This window comes from Malaclemys terrapin, chromosome 8 (genome assembly GCF_027887155.1).
Source record: "Malaclemys terrapin pileata isolate rMalTer1 chromosome 8, rMalTer1.hap1, whole genome shotgun sequence".
In the NCBI taxonomy this organism is placed as follows: domain Eukaryota; kingdom Metazoa; phylum Chordata; order Testudines; family Emydidae; genus Malaclemys; species Malaclemys terrapin.
The window spans coordinates 30,691,896-30,712,482 of record NC_071512.1 but is presented as its reverse complement, the minus strand read 5'-3'; the positions used below and the strand labels follow the sequence as shown (position 1 = coordinate 30,712,482).

The following is a 20,587-nucleotide window of genomic DNA, read 5'->3' as shown; positions in this document are numbered from 1 at the left end:
TGCCTATTCAAAGCTCGAGGCACTTTAACATAATTGACACCACAGTAAAATCCCAGCAACACTAAATAATCATTTCAACAGGAACTCAGCCAGCCAGCCACCTACACAGCCACCTTTCCCCGCTTTCATTGTTAATAATAAAAAGATACTTTGGGAGTGTTGGGTGACTAAAGTAAAATCCTATTTAATCAATTAATCAATGCTCGCCAGAGGTTGTACTGCCATGTTCAGTACTCCTGGTCTCTCCAAACATGGAGGGGGCAAAGACAAGTTTACTAGCTTCCCTACAGTCAGCCAGCACTGTGGGACAGGTTGTGCTCAAGATAACCACCTCCCGCTCAGGAGTGAAGAAGAAACCAGAACACTAAGATGTTTCTCACCTAGCATCTGATAGACTTTTTACAGTAGCACTGGGGAAGGGATTTCAAAAACAGTCTACCTGCATGTCTATCTTATCTATAGGCTTATCATCACCCAGTGATAGCCTGGGGAGGCCTAGCTTCTTCAGACGCCCGAGCAGATGTCTGTATCTGTCTGAATATGCCTCACCCTGGAGAGGGAGAGAATCACTTTTTATCCAGCCAGAAGTTCTCGGTCTTCTTAGTTCTCAGGCTTTGGCTGTGCTTGTTAAAAAAGTGTTCAGTGGCCTCTGCAGTGGGTCAAGCCCCACTCCTCAAAGTCAGAGACTCTTCATTTGTCCCACAATCTTCAAGCATTTGCTGAGGGGTGTCTTATCTTGAGCCTTATAATCTTCCTACCTTTGTTTCCTAATAGCTCACTATTAAACTACACCAACATGCAGTAAACATCCCAATAGTCCGCTGAACATAGAGTATTCATAAAATTATTTTACAGAGCAGCTCCATATCAATCACACACTGTTTATTCAAGGGTTTCATGTCATTTCTGCTCCATCACCCCCGAGTTCTTCACATTTAAGGATTTGCACATTCATCAGGCTAGACTGACTAATGGCCAGATTAGGTATGGAAATTCCAGTCTTTTTAATTAAAGAGCAACTCATACAGAGTGTTGATTTACATTGTGAAATCCTTATACTTAGCGATAGTTTGAATTATCTCAGAGATATGATCATGAACTAACAGACACCAGCATCCTTTCAATTATTAAAACACAAACTCAGCAGATTATGCATTACAAAAACAATCAGTATATTGCACTGGCAATGCACTTACAGAACTCATGTTTGCCGTGTGGGTGCATTGGTCCCAGGATATTAGAGAGACAAGATGAATTGGACCAACTTCTGTGGATGAAAGAGACAAGATTTCGAGCTTATACAGAGATTTCAGTAAGGCATTTGATACAGTTCCACATGGGAAATTAGTAGTTAAATTGGAGAAGGATGGGAATTAATATGAGAATTGAAAGGTAAATAAGGAACTGGTTAAACAGGAGGCTACAATGGGTCATACTGAAAGGTGAACTGTCAGCTGGAGGGAGGTTACCAGTGGAGTTCCTCAGGGATCGGTCTTGGGACCAATCTTATTTAACATTTTTATTACTGATCTTGGCACAGAAAGTGGGAGCGTGCTAACAAAATTTGTGGATGACACAAAGCTGGGAGGTATTGCCAATACAGAGGAGGACCAGAATATAATACAAGATAATCTGGATGACCTTGTAAACTGGAGTAAAAGAAATGGGATGAAATTTAATAGTGCAGTTTGCAAGGTCATGCATTTAGGGCTAACAAGAATTTTTGCTGTACGCTGGGGAAGTATCAGTTGAAAGTGACAGAGGAAGAGAAAGACCTGGGTGCATTGGTTGATCATAGGATAACTATGAGGCCGCCAATGTGATTCAGCCATGAAAAAGGCTAATGGAGTTCTAGCATGCATCAGATGAGGTATTTTTAATAGTGATAGGCAAGTGTTAGTACCATTATACAAAGCACTGGTGAGATCTCATCTAGAATACTGTGTGCAGTTCTGGTCTCCCATGTTTAAGAAAGATGAATTTAAACTAGAACCAGTGCAGAAAGGGGCTACTAGAAAGGGAAAACCTACCTTATGAGAGGAGACTCAAAGAGTCTGGAGATATGATTGCTCTCTATAAATACATCAGAGGGATAAATACCAGGAAGGGAGAGGAGTTACTTAAGTTAAGCGCCAATGTGGACACAAGAACAAATAAATACAAACTGGCCATCAACAAGTTTAGGCTTGAAATTAGATGAAGGTTTCTAACCATCAGAGGAGTGAAGTTCTGGAACAGCCTTCCAAGGGGAGCACTGGGGGCAAAAAAACCTAACTGACTTTAAGACTGAGCTTGATAAGTTTATGGAGGGGATGGGTATGATGAGACTGCCTACTCTTTCCTTACTGCATGTAGCTGATCTGCAACTGCTAGCAGAAAATGTCTCCAATGGCTGGTGATGGGACACTAGATGGGGAGAGCCCAGAGTTACTGCAGAGAATTCTTTCCCAGGTATCTGTTTGGTGGGTCTTGCCTACACACTTAGGGTCAGGAAGGAATTGTCCCCAGGATCAGACTGGCAGAGACCCTGAGTGTTTTTCACCTTCCTCTGCAACATGGGGCATGGGTCACTTTCAGGTTCAAACTAGTGTAAATGGTGGATTTTCTGTAATTTGAAGTCTTTAAATCATTATTTGAGGACTTCAGTAACTCAGTCAGAGGTTAGGGGTCTATTACAGGAGTGGGTGGGTGAGGTTCTGTGTCCTGCAATGTGCAGGAGGTCAGACTAGAGGATCATGATGGTCCCTTCTGATCTTAAAGTCTGTGAACTCTTCTTCAGGTCTGGGAAAGGTATTCCGAGGTACAGAACTCCTGTCAGCATTAATAGGAGTTGTGTGGAAATCACTGAAATGGTATAACACACTAACTCACATTTGCAGAGTGACAATAGCTGAAGGGAATACAGTTTCTTTATAGCCTATGCTCAAGAAAATACAGTAGTTTGTCAAATGTGTCAGACTGGACTGACATGTTTTATTTGGATTAATACATTGTTTTGAACTAAAAAATAATCTGGTTCATTGTCATATTTATGTTATTCTGTAATAGTTTTGAATGCCAGGTGAATAGCCTAAGTCAAGTCACATTACATACTCTAAATTATACAACTCCTGTGGACTTTAATATGATTCATCAAGCTGAATTTGCTGCACAGCATTTGAAAATTGCAAGGGTCAAAAGTTTCCATAGAAACAAAAATGGTGTCTATTTTTCTCTTGGTTCTATTAGTGAGAAGGGAGACTACACTTTAAGACTTGTAATTACGCTTAGTATAAACAGGGGAGAATTTGCTATTTAAATTTCCGAATTACAGAGGGATATTGATAGTGGATTGACCAAGATGCTCAAACTAAAGGTCTGAAGAAAGCTGACAGGTTGGTTTTGGTTTATTCTCTCATACGGGAAGCTATACATTTTGTATGTTTTAGACCCAGCTGTACATATGTGACATTTGGATACAGTTTATAGCTACTCTGGGTACAAATGTTTTAAAAGAAAGTTTTTCACTGCAGAATCTTACAGAATCTACAGTTACCTCACTGTAAGGCCTTTTAGTTTTCAGCGGTCACTGCCAAATGTCTAAAGTGAAAAGGAATCAAGATTTTCTTTTTCTAGATTAAATTTCAACCGCAGAAAGGAGCTGATACAGCCTGCATTTTATGATACTTGAAGGACACTTCAAATCAGAACTCTGGATATTCAAAGGTGACCCCAGCAATTGCCTCCATCAGCAATAGTACAGTTTCGGCAGCTTGCTCGGTATAGTCATTATTAGAATGGAAGACCAACGAATTCTGAAGCATGTTTACTGAGAAAAGCCACTGCATGATTGGTGATCACATGGATATTGCTTGAGCAAGTATCAGGGGGTAGCCGTGTTAGTCTGTATCTACAAAAACAACAAGGAGTCTGACTAACATTTAGATTCCAATATAGAATGAAAATAGTTTATGTGACAAACAAGCTGCTTGAGGACTCATTTTTTATGGTTATTAATCATGCATGACCGTGGGAAGAAGTCTAGGTATTTTGCTTATGTCTATGCTTAATTCCCAAGTGACCAGTGGATCATAATATCTTATTATGAAATGTGCGTCCTTTCTGAGACCTCTAATAGACTATGAAATTTCTAGTTAAGATGTAGCCAGATTGCACTTGCAACTTGTTTCTGTCTGTTCAGGAAAGAGGGAATGCAGATCGTTATAATCTACATACTCTGTAGACTTAATATTTATTATTATGAGAGGAGCTGGTAGTTCTGTGTATGGTTAAGGTTGCCTGACACTTCCATGAGAAGACTGTTTTTAACTGCTCATAAAATTTTGGCAAAGTTAAATCGTTTGCGTGGAAATTTTCCATGCCATGTATCTGCCTCAGGCTTTTGTGGAAAGGTTCAACTAAAATGGTTCGGCCATTTCCAAGAACAGGATTAGGGGAAAATATGTTGTTTTGCCCATGTTAAAACAATTCTTATAACTATTTCATCAAGGAGCTCTAGCACCTCCCTGCTTTAAATCAGGTAATTGAAATTTGGCAGGGGGGATCAGACTGGCTTGTCGTGGATCGGGCTTTTGCTGTTTCTGTGAAAATTTACCCAAATTTGCCTAAATTAAAAGCCTGGAAAAATCTTAATTCATACATGCTCAATAAAGACTGGTTCTAATTAGGCAGCTAAATTCTTCAAAGATTCCCTCTGCACTGAGCATGTGCCAGCCCAGAGTTGTAAGGGGCTGATCAAGACTTGACCTGCAAATGCGGGGAGATGCTGTGCTGCTGGGCAACGGGAATGACATCAGTGAGACAGTTGCTTCTATGGAAACCCTATCCTATGCAAACTCTGACGATAAGCTGGCAGAATTTACCTCTCCCCCATTCCTCTTGGCTTGGTATAGGGTGACCAGACAGCAAGTCTGAAAAATCAGGATGGGGTGGGTGGTAATAGGAGCCTATATAAGAAAAAGACCCAACAATTGGGACTGTCCCTATAAAATCAGGACATCTGGTCACTCTAGCTTGATATGTTCCCTCCTAGAGGTTGATCTGATTCTGTGATAAATTCTATGGTAACTCCAAGCAAGTTGAAGGTATTGTGCAATTCACCATATTATATCATGATAGCCTGTGGTACACAATGCCCTGAGATTAAGTCAAGAAGTTAAGGTACACCTGCTAATCTTCTTGGTTTTCAAATAACAGTCCAGATTAGTCACAGAAGGAAATTTGTTAATGATTGCTCTAAACACAATATATGGAACTGATTTGATGATCTCATGTTCTGACTGGAGAAGTGTACCAAATTACATGAACATCAGTGATAGTGTGGCTTACAAAAGCATGACTAATAACTCCTCTGGAACTTCTTTGGTCCTTTCTAATTAAGATAGCTTTTTCTTTCATTTTTTCCCTGTGAAAGATAACTGGGGGCCTGCTCCTACAGCCTGTACACACATGAATAGTCCCATTAATCTAGACTGAACCCATGACTTATATAAACAGACATGTTGAAGTCAATTGGCTTACTAGCATAAATAAAGGTTATTCATGTGAATAGAGGTTGCAGAATTAGACATAGTTACAGAGCATATAGGCACCAGATGTTCTTCGGTAGGTTTGCTTGTGTCATACTGTGCAACATTTTCCCCCCAAATTTCTCCAGTACATGTCAAAATGTACATTATGAAATATTTAGTTCTCATGGTGCTGTTCTTCCCACTCACCTCCTCAACTGAATCAGCTGCTGAGTATTTCAACTCTGCTCTATCTATCACCTTTGACTTTCACTCTTTTCTACATCTTCCAGGACCATCCCATCAAAATCCTATCCTTGGCTCACCAACAATATCCATGCCCTCCATGTCTGTGCCCATGATACTGAGTGGCCCTAGAGGGATCAAGTCCCATGAGAACACTGGCTTCCTCCACTACAAATTTATTCTCTCCTCCAACATTTCTACCATATTCCTAATCGAGCAGCTCTGTTTTTCCCACCTCAGTGACCCATGTGACCACAATCTCAGTCCTCTATTCACCACTTCTGACTCCTTGCTACCACTTCCACCACCCTCACCTTCTTCATGAAACCTCCACTCCCCACTCTCTCTGTCACTGCTGACGTCACAACCATCTTCTCCAGCACCTAGACCCAAAATCTGGATGCTACGTTAAATGCTTCCTTCTCTAGACCTGATAAATGTCTTAAGTTAGCCAGGTAGACCCCGGTTTTGGGAACCACTCTGCAGGGCTCCTGAACAGCTGCTAGACATTCACTTAAGGTTGTTTCTCTCTATAGCTACAGGAATCCTCCAGGACTAACTACAAAGATTTAATCACAGGAGAACAGAGACTCTGCCTTGACTATAGCCAACCATTGAGACACTAAGCACCCCTGTATTCACATCATACACACTACAGTAATACTCTTGGTACAAAATATACCTTGTGAGGTATCATTTGAAAACAACTCACTAATCATTATTATTTTTGTAGGAGGTATGCACAGGGTGTGTACAAAAAGTTATAATAGATGCTGAAATTCTAACTAAAGTGTTTTTAAACCAAGCGTGTCAGGGGAAGTTGGTAAACAGGTTTGCCTTAGACAAAGGAATGTGTATTTGATTCTCTGACCAGCCCTATCTCCAGGGCAAAGACAATGAAAGTCCATTTTTACATATTGGTGGGGGGGAGGAAGAGGGGGACAAATTAATCTAACACCCAGGGAAAGAAAGAGCACGGAGCTTCCTTCATCACTAGGCTCCATGTCACCTTCCTTACAGCTTGAATAAACTTTCCTTTGAGGGGTAACCCTCAGAAGAATCCATTTTCAAGGTTTACTGGTCAAGAAAGACAGGGGGTCTGAACCTCAAGCGATAGGCAATTGAATCAACTAATTGTATACAATATTACAGTATTATAAAGGTGTATAGAGTGAGGTCTCTTCAGAAAGCTTATGACACACACCGGTGATCACTATTATTGTGAAATGTAGTATTAACACTCTATGAAGAAAATATGGATACTTAATGGCATTATGCTTCCAGTCTGTGACCAAACAAGGGAAAAACAGGCTTTCCCCCAAACAGGAGGGAAGGCAGCTATCTGCCTGTCTACAAAGAAATTAAGCAAAGTGTGATCAGTAACAAAGGAAGCTCTATTTACAAAGAAATCGGCAGGGGAATGGCAAGCCCCCAGGAAGGGAAAAACAGCAAGAGATAATCCTGCCTCTTTAAACAAAGTCATTGATGGTGGGAAAATATAAGCAAAGACAGACGCTATCTTTGGCATTCATCACTACACAGACAAAAGTGAACAGAGCTCTTGCAAACTGAGAAAGATGAGCCTTCAACAAGCAGGGGGGTTTGAAGTCTCTGGAAACTGAGTATAGGTGAGAAACCATCTTGAACAAAGCTTGTACCTAGCTAGATTAAATTTTAGCCTTTTTAATGTTTTCACTTTTATTTGCTTGTAACTCTAACTTTCTTCCTTTTACTTGACATCCCTTAACCTGTGTCCTATTGTCAATGAATTTGTTTTTGTTTTTTATTTTAAACCAACTCATGTAAATGTAAGGGTGTATTTACCCCAGTTAATAAGCTGTGGTGTTCTTTTGTCTAAGGAACAAAAGAACCTTATTATTTCCCTGACCTCTCCAAGAGAGGGTTGGACATTGCAAAGCACATGGTTCTGGGAAAATTTGGGACTGGGAGTGTGTTGGGGTTCCCTTGCTGCTTGTAACCAAGGCTGGTGTGAACCAGGGGCTGCAGACAGGTTGCTGGAGTCAGAGATGCTGAACCAGGGCTGTCTAGCACACAGACACTTGAGGATATGACCTGCATGCATATGGGCTGATTGTGAGCATCCCTGGGACCTTCAGTATCAAGGCACTGTAAGGCACCCATGATTGTAGGGCAATTTGGCAAAAGATTGTAAGTCATCTTCTCTCCCCAACATCCATATGGTTCCCCCTCCTGACCATTCGAATAGGAACTACTAAAATCATCTGTTACTTGTGGTTTGGACCATTAGATTTTTCCCTATGCCCATTTTAATCCTTCCACTCGCTCCTTCTCTTCTCCTGCACAAGTGCAGTCTTCTTTTCCTCACTTTTAATGCATCCACAGCTATGCCACTCTCTTATTCATTCTTTTGCCTTATTGCATATCCTCATCCCCCACTCCCTCAACTCTACCAGTGATACCAGAATTGACTATGTCCAGTACTCCCTACCAGGACATGTGTGTTTTCTTTTGCACTCCCTATGTAAAACAAACATCTTCCCTGAACTAGTCTGCAAGGCCACTATCCTATACTCATTCAAATTCTTCCTCAAAACCCTCTTCTAACTTAACATTTACAGGTAATTCCCAGTTGGGAATAGCTGAAACATACACCCACAAATAGATTTTAACTGGTTTGGAACCACAAACTAACTCTCACTGACTACAGAAACCCATGCTCTCATTACTTTTACCCTCATCCTCATTCTCCTTCCCCTCTGATTTTAGTAACATTCATTTGTTGTGCTTGGTCTCTAGATTTTAATGTAAACACTTCATGGCAGAAACCATAGCATGTAATTTATTTTTTTATAATACTTAGCATGATAGAACCTTAATTATGATTAAGGCCTTTTGAAGATACTGTTGTATTAAATCAACAAACTGATGATAAAACAGGTTATTTTGATTCTTTTGGTGAATATTTAGTATGCTGCTCATTAAGTTTAACATATGGCATTTGTGTTCAAGACAACCAGCATCAAATGGCTACTCTTATCTACCAATGAATATGGGAAGAAAAACGTCAGTCAAGAAATGACTTATTTAGAAAAGTATAGTAAAGTTGAAGCAATTCTGTTTTATGATTAAGCTGTTTACTATTAATGCATGCAGGTGATCCTTGACATCTTTATCAATAATAATGCAGCCCAATGAGGCAGAATCATTGAAGACAAGTGACACCCACTCACAGGAGCAAGAATACATCTTCTATTAAACAAAAAAAACACCATTAGAAAACTTAACTCACTGACAGTTTAAACAGGCTTTTATGTGACAATTCATTTTACACTGTAATAAAAAAGTAATCAGCATTAGCAACCTTTCCATACTATGGAACATTTGGGCTACCATGAATTAAATAGCATACTGAAGATTAATTGTATGGGTCAATTTCATTATTATGGTAATTTTTAAATTGTTCTAGGAAAATGTTTATATATACACAGATACACACACATATAGATAAATGTATCTACCTATGGTAGGCAAATTTGCTTTCTTTTTTGTTTATATAATCTGAGAAGGAAAAAAATGGGTGAATGAAGCAGCATATGCATGAATAGTTATTGGAATGAAGTAAAATGTTGCCTAATTGTATTGAGTAAGACCTCCCAGCTGTGATTGCTTGATCCTGGTTTGGTTTTTAGGGATATTCCTGTTTGTGCATTTACTTAATTTCTGAATGAATGACCTTGGGCCCAATCCCACAACCTTCACCTCATGTGAGTAAAGATGACTCACTTGAGTAACAATTGCTACACAGGACCACATCATAACAGCACAGCCTACAATTGTTTAAATTTGAGTCAGCCTCTATCATGTCAACTCTGAAAGAGGAAATATTCTTTGCAGCAAAGTCTAAAAATATTTTCCATATTTTTCTCCTTGTAATTGGTAATTTACAACTTACTAACTTATTTTCCCCATGTATTCCATAGTGTGGAATATGACTTCAGACAACAAGAAGGCAGATTTCATCAGGTTTTGAAAACACTGGATCAAGTGGAGCAAACACCTGCCACGGCTCCAGCCCCCAAATTACCACCTGACCATCCAATTCCTGAGAAACAGGAATTAAGACGAAAAACAAAAAAGGTGAAAAAGAAATGCTTCTGGTGGATGTGAATGTCTTTTAGCTGACATACAGAATTGAAGGACTACATTTCAGAAGATGTTAAAACATATATACAGAGGCTTTAATATGTACAACTGTGAAATCACAAACAGGAAACTAAAAAATGTCTAAGAAGGTATTTGAAAACTCAAAAGCTTAGAATGGAATTTACTCATTTAACAAGCTCAGTGAATAAAGACACGAGTATTTTGAAATGGGATGCAATCTCTCTCTTTGATTCAAAAAGACATCTTCATATGCTTTGTGAAGGCAAAATTTTTAATTTCAAATAATGCTGAAGTTGTGATTTAAATTGATAAAAACAAGGGCAATCAAAGTAAAGGAAGCCGCTCCCATATGCATTCCCACATTATGCTTAGTTTCAAACAAAATGGCCTAAAAGTCATTCTCTGATCTTGTCCCCAGTGGTGCAACCAAAAACTGTGGGGTGGGACACAGATTTTCAGAAAACTTCCTCTCCAAGTGAGACAATCCATTAAAATTATATATATATATATAGTTTTAATGGATATATATATATAGCACAAGTGATTGATTTGTTACACTAGTGTAAGAGTTAAAAATCTATAGCATCCAAGACTGGACACGATTCCTTTTTTTTTTTTTTTTGGTTGGTGTTATTCAGAAACTAACAATTATTTTACTGCAGTTGAGGGAGGGGGAGAATCATATTTATTAACATCCTTTCCTAAAAAGCAATCACTTTATAAAACATCTCTATCTCTGTACCATTGTGCAACTAAGATCCTTCACACAAGATCAAAATGTCCCAACATGTGCCTCTTTGATCCAACAGAACATACTCACAGCATCCCAGAGGGTGTCAAACCAGTTGTACACTTTGATGTTTTGATGTTAATACAGATTAGTGTTAAGGGAAATGTTAAGAAAAGTTAATGTAGAGCAGATTTCAATTTAGCTATTTTTCAAAATTTAGAAAAATAGCTATGACAACTAGTCAAAACTAGATATAAAAGTTAAACTTTTTTTTCCCAAGAAAAATAGCTGTTTTCCATGCAAAAATGTTTAGAAAAAGGGGAAAAGTTTCAGAAAAGTAAATTTAATAGCCAAGTATTAAAGCCTTGACAGTACTATAGGTGGCAGAGTATAGGGCAGTCCCACTCTGAAAAGAGACTTTAATATACTAACATGGCACATTCTTACTCATCTGATTTATTCCTCGGGGGGACGTATAGTCTTATTACTTTAGTGACAAAAGTGCTCATGTTTCTTTTACTCATTTTACATTAGTGTGCAATGCCAAGAAAGAAGACAAGTTAGCTTTTGTTCATTGTTGTACATCAGCAAAACCATTTAATAAGTTCCAGGTATTAAGGACAATCAATTATACCTGCAAAAAATCACTGAAGGTAATAAGATTGCACAGGAGTCATTAAGGGCAGAACCATAGCACAATAGGGCTTGCTTAGATGTAACTGGTCTTTGTTTAGAGGTGATGAGGCATGGAAAGTAAAGAAATTAGCATGACTCAGCTGAGTGAGAGTTTTCAGGAATGGGAATTAGAAAGAATTAAACACATTAGATATGAAAGTCACTGAGGGACAATGAATCCACAATGCCATTCACTGGAACCTTTTTCAGAGGAAAACCTCCCTTTAAATTCTAGTAACAAAACTGTGACCTAGTTATACCCATAAGCCCTCTTCAATAAGGATTTGTAGAGGTAAGTAGGGTCAGAATTTAGCCCTTGTTAGAGTACACCACTATCACACCCATTTAAATACACATTTTATATGCTGGCACGCCTATAGTATTCTTCCATACTGACTGTGTATCAGTGTGTCTATATAACAGAGATATAGAACGGTCTATTTATGTACAATAGCATTCCTTCTAGCCAACTAGTTTTGAACGCTGAGTGTCTCATGGTAAAGGGACATCCGTGAGCTGTATCAAAAGCTATAACAACTCTCCAGGCTAAAAAATGCTCTCCCACTCTCCTGTTTTCATGGCTCTTAGCACCTTTGGTGGAAGGTCATTAGATTTAGCTATCACCAGTCCTATATTCCACTCCCAGAGTTTATTTTTTCTTTACCAGCATAAAATGAAGAAGCAGCCCCTCTACTAAGGAATTAATCTTCACTTGCCAGCCCTTCGGGATGTGTTTCAATCTTTGTTAATTTTTTTCTTTAAGATGTACATTTTAAAAAAATAATAAACACAGTACCATAGTGAATTATCTGCTTCTTATCTTGGCCAGTGGGCTCTTTGTACCTGCAGCAGTTCCTATTGCAGCCTGCTGCTGAGGGAGAGAATGAACCAATTTCCTTCCCAGTTTTCATTCAAGCACAGTCCACACATTTTGTTGAGTCCAAACTCGGCCATTCAAGAGGTATGGTGTGATCATCACAGAATTTAACATAAAAGCGATAAAGTTCAGCTCACACCTTCTCCTCAGGCTTGGTTGCTCCTAGGGTTCCCTCCCTAATGATCTTTCATCCCATAGATACTCTCTTTCTAAACAATCACTCCCATCTCCATTATATGAGGATGGTGTAAAGCACCAACTGTCTCAGCGAGTGAACAGCAGCCACTTAACCATTTCCTAGCAGTATCAAAACCTCTCTACAGGGTGTGCTAGCACTGCCAGCTTGTGGTGGGGTTCTCTTTGTCATCATTCTAGACTTGAATAGTGTTTTCTGCACTCAATCTGGGGGTACAGGAGAAGTTAAGATTAAGTATATTAAGTTAGCCCATTTAATTCCACACCTGTCTCAAGCACTGCTTGACTACAATTCACAGTAAAAGAAGGACGAAATCATATAATTGTACATATCACACAGAAAAAAATATAGCTGCAGAACTAAGCTTCTCTTGCACTAAAGAATTTAGCGGGCATCGTATTTGTGCAATAAAATTGCACAATACTGCATGTGTACATCTACTGTACACAAACTTCTACATAGTCTACGCTTCATATAATTTCTTTGTAAAATTATATATTCAGCTCCTACATTGCAATAGTATTACATAGCATTACACTCAAAAGGGTGATTTCTATTAGAGAACACACTGGAAAAGTGTCAGACATATAGATACATCCGCTACATCTGATGTTACAGAAAAGAGCTAAAGAGATATTAAGTCACTCAAATTGCTCCTTTGCTATTTTCTCTGTTTTGTTTAGCCTGAACATAGAAATTGACAACATAAATAAAACATATTACCAGGTTACAAATAGGTACTTTAGATCCTCCAATGGGCATATGTGACACAACTACAACAAAATGTGATGTGTGACTTTCCATTACAGTGCATCAAATAGGAAAAAGGAGAACAGATGGCTCCGGAGACATACTGCTCAGTTGTGTAACATCAGGATTAGACTACAGATATATAGATTTGTAGATAACAAAACTAGTAATGTTGGGCAGAAAAGATTTTACACCATAACAGTCTACTGTGTAGTGTTTCAAAGTAGCTCCCATAAGAGGAGTAAAATACACACACACACACACACACACACACAGAATGATCCCATTTGATAACATTGGTATACAAAAATAAAGTAGGCTGTTATGAAAAATTTGCCATATTTATGTGAGAAATACACCAAGCTCTTTGTAAAATACTGTACAGCATATGACATTATATATACCAAAATTACTGTACTTGAAGTTACTCTGTTTTACAGAGAAAGTCAATCTATTTCTTTTTTAAAAAACAAAACAAAATGTATGAATAGAATCCTGAATCTGGTATGACATAGGTTACAAAGCTTTTCCCCGCCTGTAGTTCAATAAAAAATATAGTTGTCCTATGAACAGTCACAAGACTTGGTAATTATGCTAGCTCAAATACAGAGCACCTTCCTAAAGAAATGTAATAATCAAATGTAATGTTTTGTAAATTTCTAGACTGTTTTAATGGGATATTATCTTTTGCAATAAACTAACTTATTTTTTTTGGTTTCAAGACTCAATTAATAAACATTTAGGGGGAGTACAGAGGAAATGAAAGATTGCTCTTGAGAAAGGAGGAAGGATCGGACATAGTATCCTTTATAAATTCATATTAATTAGATTCTCTAGGTCAGTGGTTCTCAACCAGGGGTACACGTACCCCTGAGGGGTACATAGAGGTTTCCAGGGGTACATCAAAAGGGTTACCATATTTCAACAAGCAAAAAAGAGGACGGGAGGAGCCCCGCCCTAGCCCCGCCCCTGCCCCTCCCACTTCCCGCCCCCCCCAGAACCCCCAACCCTCCCCCCGTTCCTTGTCCCCTGACTGCCCCCTCCTGGGACCCCTGCCCCTAACTGCCCCCCGGGACTCCACTCCCTATCTAAGCCTCCTTGCCTCTTGTCCCCTGACTGCCCCAACCCTTATCCACACCCCCACCCCCAGACAGACCCCTGGGACTCCCACACCCCATCCAACCACTCCCAACCCCCTGACAGCCCCCCCCAGAACTCCCAACCCATCTAAACCCCTCTGCTCCCTGTCCCCTGACTGCTCCGATCCCTCTCCACACTCCTGCCCCCTGACAGCCCCCTCAGAACTCCCAACCCATCTAAACCCCTCTGCTCCCTGTCCCGACCCCTCTCCCCACTCCTGCCCCCTGACAGCTCCCCCCCAGAACTCCCAGCCCCCTACCCCCCGCTCCTTGTCCCCTGACTGCCCCCTCCTGGGACCCCTGCTCCTAACTGCCCTCCAGAACCCCACCCCCTACCTAAGACTCCCTGTTCCTTGTCCCCTAACTGCCCCCTCCTAAGACACCCCCCCCAACTGCCCCCCAGGACCCTACCCCCTACCTGTACCCTGACTGCCCAAAACTTTCTCCACTCCCCTCCAAAAGCCCCCACCCGTTTCTTGACTGCCCCATCCAGAACCTCCCTGTCCCTTCTCCTGCCCCCCCTTACCCTGCTGCTCAGAACAGGGTGTTGGGCTCTGTGCCAGCCGGACACATGGCTGAGCTCCCCAGCACAACACAAAACCCGGTCCCTGGCCCTGCACAGGGCTGCCGGAGCGGGCTGCAGGAGGAGGAGCTGCCGGCCGGCTCAGAATGCAGGGAGGGGGGGGGTGGGAGGAGGAAGCTGCTCCGGAGTCCAGCCCGGGACTTTCCTGCAGCCCTCCCAGCCGCTCGCTCTGCTCTGCCAGGGGAGGGGGAAATCCCGGACATTGTGAGTGCTTTACAAATTCCCCCCGGACGCTATTTTTAGCACACAAAAGGAGGACATGTCCGGGTAAATCCGGACGAATGGTAACCCTAAGATATTTGACTAGTTTTACAACAGGCTACATAAAAAGCACTAGCGGAGTAAGTGCAAACTAAAATTTCACATAGACCAGGAGTCTCAAACTCCTGGCCCATGGGCCATCTGTGGCCCACGAGCCTCTCTAATGTGGCCTTCGGGACTCCAGCAGTTTTGGGGCCGGGTCTCTCCCTTGGCCCCACCTGCTGCCCCTGGGCGCTCCCCCCTCAGGGGCCCCAGCAGCGCAGTGGAGCTGAGCGGCATCTGCTAGGGTTACCATATTTCAGCAAGAAAAAAAGAGGACGGGAGGAGCCCCGCCCTAGCCCCGCCCCTGCCCCTCCCACTTCCCGCCCCCCCAGAACCCCCAACCCTCCCCCCGTTCCTTGTCCCCTGACTGCCCCCTCCTGGGACCCCTGCCCCTAACTGCCCCCCAGGACTCCACTCCCTATCTAAGCCTCCCTGCCTCTTGTCCCCTGACTGCCCCAACCCTTATCCACACCCCCACCCCCAGACAGACCCCTGGGACTCCCACGCCCCATCCAACCACTCCCCACCCCCTGACAGCCCCCCCCCCGAACTCCCAACCCATCTAAACCCCTCTGCTCCCTGTCCCCTGACTGCTCCGATCCATCTCCCCACCCCTGCCACCTGACAGGCCCCCCCAGAACTCCCAAACACTCCCCCCCTGCTCCTTGTCCCCTGACTGCCCCCTCCTGGGACCCCTGCCCCTAACTGCCCCCCAGGACTCCACTCCCTATCTAAGCCTCCCTGCCTCTTGTCCCCTGACTGCCCCAACCCTTATCCACACCCCCACCCCCAGACAGACCCCTGGGACTCCCACGCCCCATCCAACCACTCCCCACCCCCTCCCCAGAACTCCCAACCCATCTAAACCCCTCTGCTCCCTGTCCCCTGACTGCTCCGATCCATCTCCCCACCCCTGCCACCTGACAGCACCCCCCAGAACTCCCAAACACCCCCCCCCTGCTCCTTGTCCCCTGACTGCCCCCTCCTGGGACCCCTGCTCCTAACTGCCCTCCAGAACCCCACCCCCTACCTAAGACTCCCTGTTCCTTGTCCCCTAACTGCCCCCTCCTAAGACCCCCCCCCAACTGCCCCCCAGGACCCTACCCCCTACCTGTACCCTGACTGCCCAAAACTTTCTCCACTCCCCCCAAAAAGCCCCCCCCCGTTTCTTGACTGCCCCCTCCAGAACCTTCCTGCCCCCAGTCCCCCTTACCCTGCTGCTCAGAACAGAGTGTTGGGCTCTGTGCAGCCGAGCTGGACACGTGGCTGAGCTCCCCAGCACAACAAAACCCGGTCTGGCCCTGCACAACAAAACCCGGTCTGGCCCTGCACAGTGCTGCTGGACTGGGCTGCAAGGGAGCTGCCGGCTCAGAATGCAGGGCGGATCCGGCTCCTCTACAGCTGCTCCTGAGTCCAGCCCGGGACTTCCCTGCAGCCCTCCCAGCCGCTCGCTCTGCTAATCCCGGACATTGTGAGTGCTTTACAAATTCCCCCCGGACGCTATTTTTAGCACACAAAAGGAGGACATGTCCGGGTAAATCCGGACAAATGGTAACCCTAGCATCTGCCTGCTTGCTCAAGTGGCTGCCGGCCCCTCCCTGTGGCCCAGGAGTGGTGCGGGGCTGTGCCTCTGTGCGCTGCCCCTAGCCCGAGTGCCCCTGCGGTCAATGGGACGCTGTGGGGGTGGTGTCTGGGGGCAGAAGCGCACAGAGACCCTCCGGCCCACCCCGCCTTGGAGCTCCAGGTAAACACCGCACCCACGACCCCCTCCGAGAGCCTGCATCCCTACCCCCTTCCCACACACCCCCTCCCACCTCCAAACTCCCTCCCAGAGCCTGCGCCCAGTCCCCACAACCCCAGCCCACAAATTCCCTCCCAGAGCCTGCACCCCCTCCCTACATACCCCAGCCCCCAAACTCCCTCCCAGAGCCTGCACCCCCTCCCCACACACTCCCAGCCCCCAAATTCCATCCCAGAGCCTGATACCAGACCCCCTCCCCCACCCGAACTCCCTCCCAGAGCCCAACCTCTCATCCCTTCTGCACCCAAACTCCCTCCCAGTGCACTCCAATCCTCTACCACAAACCTCTCCCCCTCCCCCCGCAAACTCTGTCCCAGGGCCTCAGGCAAGTGGGGGCAGAGTTGGGGGGGGGGTTCTGGGTGGCATGAGTGACATTGGCCCACTGGGAGGATTTGAGGACTGGCACTGGCCCTAAGGTACATTGAGTTTGAGACCCCTGACATAGACAATGACTTGTTTATATTGCTCTATATACTATACACTGAAATGTAAGTACAATATTTATATTCCAAATGATTTATTTTATAATTATAATTTAAAAATGAGAAAGTCAGCATTTTTTCAGTAGCAGTGTGCTGTGATACTTTTGTAATTTTAGGTCTGATTTTGTAATCAAGTAGTTTTTAAATGAGGTGAAACTTGGGGTACACAAGACAAATCAGACTCCTGAAAGGGGTACAGTAGTCTGGAAAGGTTGAGATCCACTGCTCCAGGTAGAGAAGGAGAATTTCAACTCTCAGTGGTTTATTTTCACACTTCAAAATATATCACACTGTATTATCAATCATTTTAGCTTTGCAAATTCTTGCTCTGGTTATAACTTGTGAACAGTGATGTGTACTATGCCAATCATATTATGGTTCTAAAGAATGCACCTTTTTGATCTCCCAGTATGAAGCAAAGGTGTGAAATAATGGGATGATAGAAACCATATAACACCGCCCCAGTTGTCAGGGGACAGGATCGAACCTGGGACATTTGGAGCTTAGTGTATGAGTCTCTACTGTATGAGCTAAAAGCCACATGGCCCCTAGCTAAGGCTGTAGCAGAATCGTTAATCTCTAAGTGGTCTCACTGCCAATAGAGGGGACAGAACACCATACCCAGAAGGTGTGTGGGTTACAACTGCACCAAAAGAACTAGGTGAAATGCAAAAGGCCACCAAATCTTAGAAGGACGTATGGGTCAACAGTGTTCCAAATAAAAGATCTGGAAAGTTTTGCTCTCTCATGATCCTCTCCTTAACTTCCCTCTCCACCCAAGAAAAAAGGGAGAACTCCTTAAATAACATGCCAATGCCTCACTTTGTTCAGGATCCTTACTTCCAGACATGCTAATTGCTGAAACCCACATAGAAAGGGGACTGTCCAGGTAAGTTATTACCGATAAATAGTTGTCTTCTCAACAGATGCAACTTGGACAGTTAGTTTCAGATTCTTACATAGGCTCTCTGTAATGTCACTAACCAAAGGCATTTGAACATCTTCATAAACAGCTGTTTGTTGGAGAAATTCATTTCTTCAGGTAACTTGGAGGTGATAGGTAATGTATAATAGATAACCTGTTTATTTGGATAACTATTTACTTACCTTTTTTTTCTCCTCTGGAGTTTCAGTATTCAGTAAGATTGGGGAAGACCATAAGAGAAATATGCTCACTGACTAACTTCATGAGGTTTTCAGGGAGGTTACCACCAGAGATATGAAAATGAATGAGTTATGAAACTGAACTGTTTAAAATGACATTCCACTAACCTGAAATTAGTAATAAAAATCAAAACCTTGATTGCTGGACTGGCAACAGCTATCATGTGGATAGGGACATGTCTAACAAAGACTTGCTAATCATTTGGTGGTTGGTCAACAGCAAAGCTATAATGAATGTTTTCCCCGGTCTTATGCACTTCAGATGAAGTGTTATTTGGAAAAGAAACAATAATGACCACTTCACATTCAGAACTAGGGTTTTAAACCTGGATAGAGTGAAAACATACCTAGATGCTTAAATGATAAGCACATCCCAAGTTCCTGGATAGAAAACATAATAGAGGTAGTAACTCTTCATCCAAACCAGGGCTAGAACACCTGCAACTCCTCAGTTGATGTTGGATGCTCTGTCTTGATTAAATCGTTTCCTCTATTACATGCAAGCAGGACTAGTTGGTACCTTCTCATTCTCTTTGGGTCTGTGAAAAACGTTAACTCAGAATGAAATTTGCCATATAAAGCAATATTGAAGTCTGTCACATTATTTGTTCATAAGCTTTCATGGGCTACAGCCCACTTCATCAGATGCATAGAATGGAATGTATAATAAGAGTATATATATATACACATACAGAGAAGATGCCATACCAGTTCTAAGAGGCTAATTAATTAAGATGACCTATTATCAGCAGGAAAAAAACTTTTGTAGTGATAATCAAGATGGGTCAATTACAGACAGTTGACAAGAGGTATAAGGATAGTTATCATAAGGAAATAGATTCAAGTAGTGTAATGACTCAGCCATTCCCAGTCTCTATTCAAGCCAGAGTTAATGGTATCTAATTTGCAAATCAATTCAAGCTCAGCAGTTTCTCGTTGGAGTCTGTTTTTGAAGCCTTTCTGTTGCAAAATTGCCACCTTCAGGTCTATTACTGAGCGGCCAGAGAGGTTGAAGTGTTCTCCTACTGGTTTTTTGAGTGTTATGATTCCTGATGTCAGATTTGTGTCCATTTATTCTTTTGTGTAGAGACTGTCCAGTTTGCCCAATGTATATGCCACAGGGGCATTGCTGGGCATATATCACATTGGTAGATGTGCAGGTGAACGAGCCCTTGACGGCGTGGCTGATGTGATTAGGTCCAGTGATGGTTTCACTTGAATAGATATTTGGATAGAGTTGGCATCGGGCTTTGTTGCAAGGATAGGTTCCTGGCTTAGTGTTTTTGTTGTGTGATGTGTGGTTGCTGGTGAGTATTTGCTTCAGGTTAGGGGGCTCTCTGTAAGTGAGGACTGGTCTATCTCCCAAGATCTGTGAGAGTGAGGGATCGTCTTTCAGGATAGGTTGTAAATCTTTGACGATGCGCTGGAGAGGTTTTAGTTGGGGGCTGAACGTGACGGCTAATGGCATCTAGTTATTTTTCTTTGTTGGGCCTGTCCTGTAGTAGGTAACTTCTGGGTACTCTTCTGGCTCTGTCAATCTGTTTTTTCACTTCAGCAGGTGGGTCTTGTAGTTTTAAGAACGCTTGATAGAGATCTTGTAGGTGTTTGTCTCTGTCTGAGGAATTGGAACAAATACGGTTGTATCTTAGAGCTTGGCTGTAGACAATGGATAGAGTGGTGTGTCCTGGATGGAAGCTGGAGGCATGTAGGTAAGTATAGCGGTCAGTAGATTTTCGGTATAGGGTGGTGTTTATGTGACCATCGTTTATGAGCACAGTAGTGTCCAGGAAGTGGACCGCTACAAGTGCCACAAGTACTGCTGTTCTTTTTATGGATACAGACTAACATGACTGCTACTCTGAAACCTGTCACATTATTTGTTGTAATACTAATGTTTGTAGTGCTCTGAATTGTATATCAAAGTAGTGGCTTTCAGCAGTTCAGTACAGATGTAACACTGAATTAATGTAAAATGAGAAAGATCTGGG

At 42.8% G+C, this 20,587-nt stretch overlaps 2 protein-coding genes across 2 annotated transcripts in view; one reads left to right on the top strand and one right to left on the bottom strand.

Moving 5' to 3' along the window:
* INSYN2B (inhibitory synaptic factor family member 2B) overlaps nucleotides 1–10,376 on the top strand; it is a 29,957-nt gene extending 19,581 nt beyond the window's left edge. The window contains exon 3 of the mRNA XM_054038082.1: nucleotides 9,716–10,376. Coding sequence (XP_053894057.1) covers nucleotides 9,716–9,902 — 187 coding nt within the window. The 3' untranslated portion in view covers nucleotides 9,903–10,376. The remainder of the gene's footprint in view (nucleotides 1–9,715) is intronic.
* Nucleotides 1–20,587, bottom strand: part of DOCK2 (dedicator of cytokinesis 2) — a 500,577-nt gene that overhangs the window by 253,772 nt on the left and 226,218 nt on the right. The window lies entirely within an intron of this gene.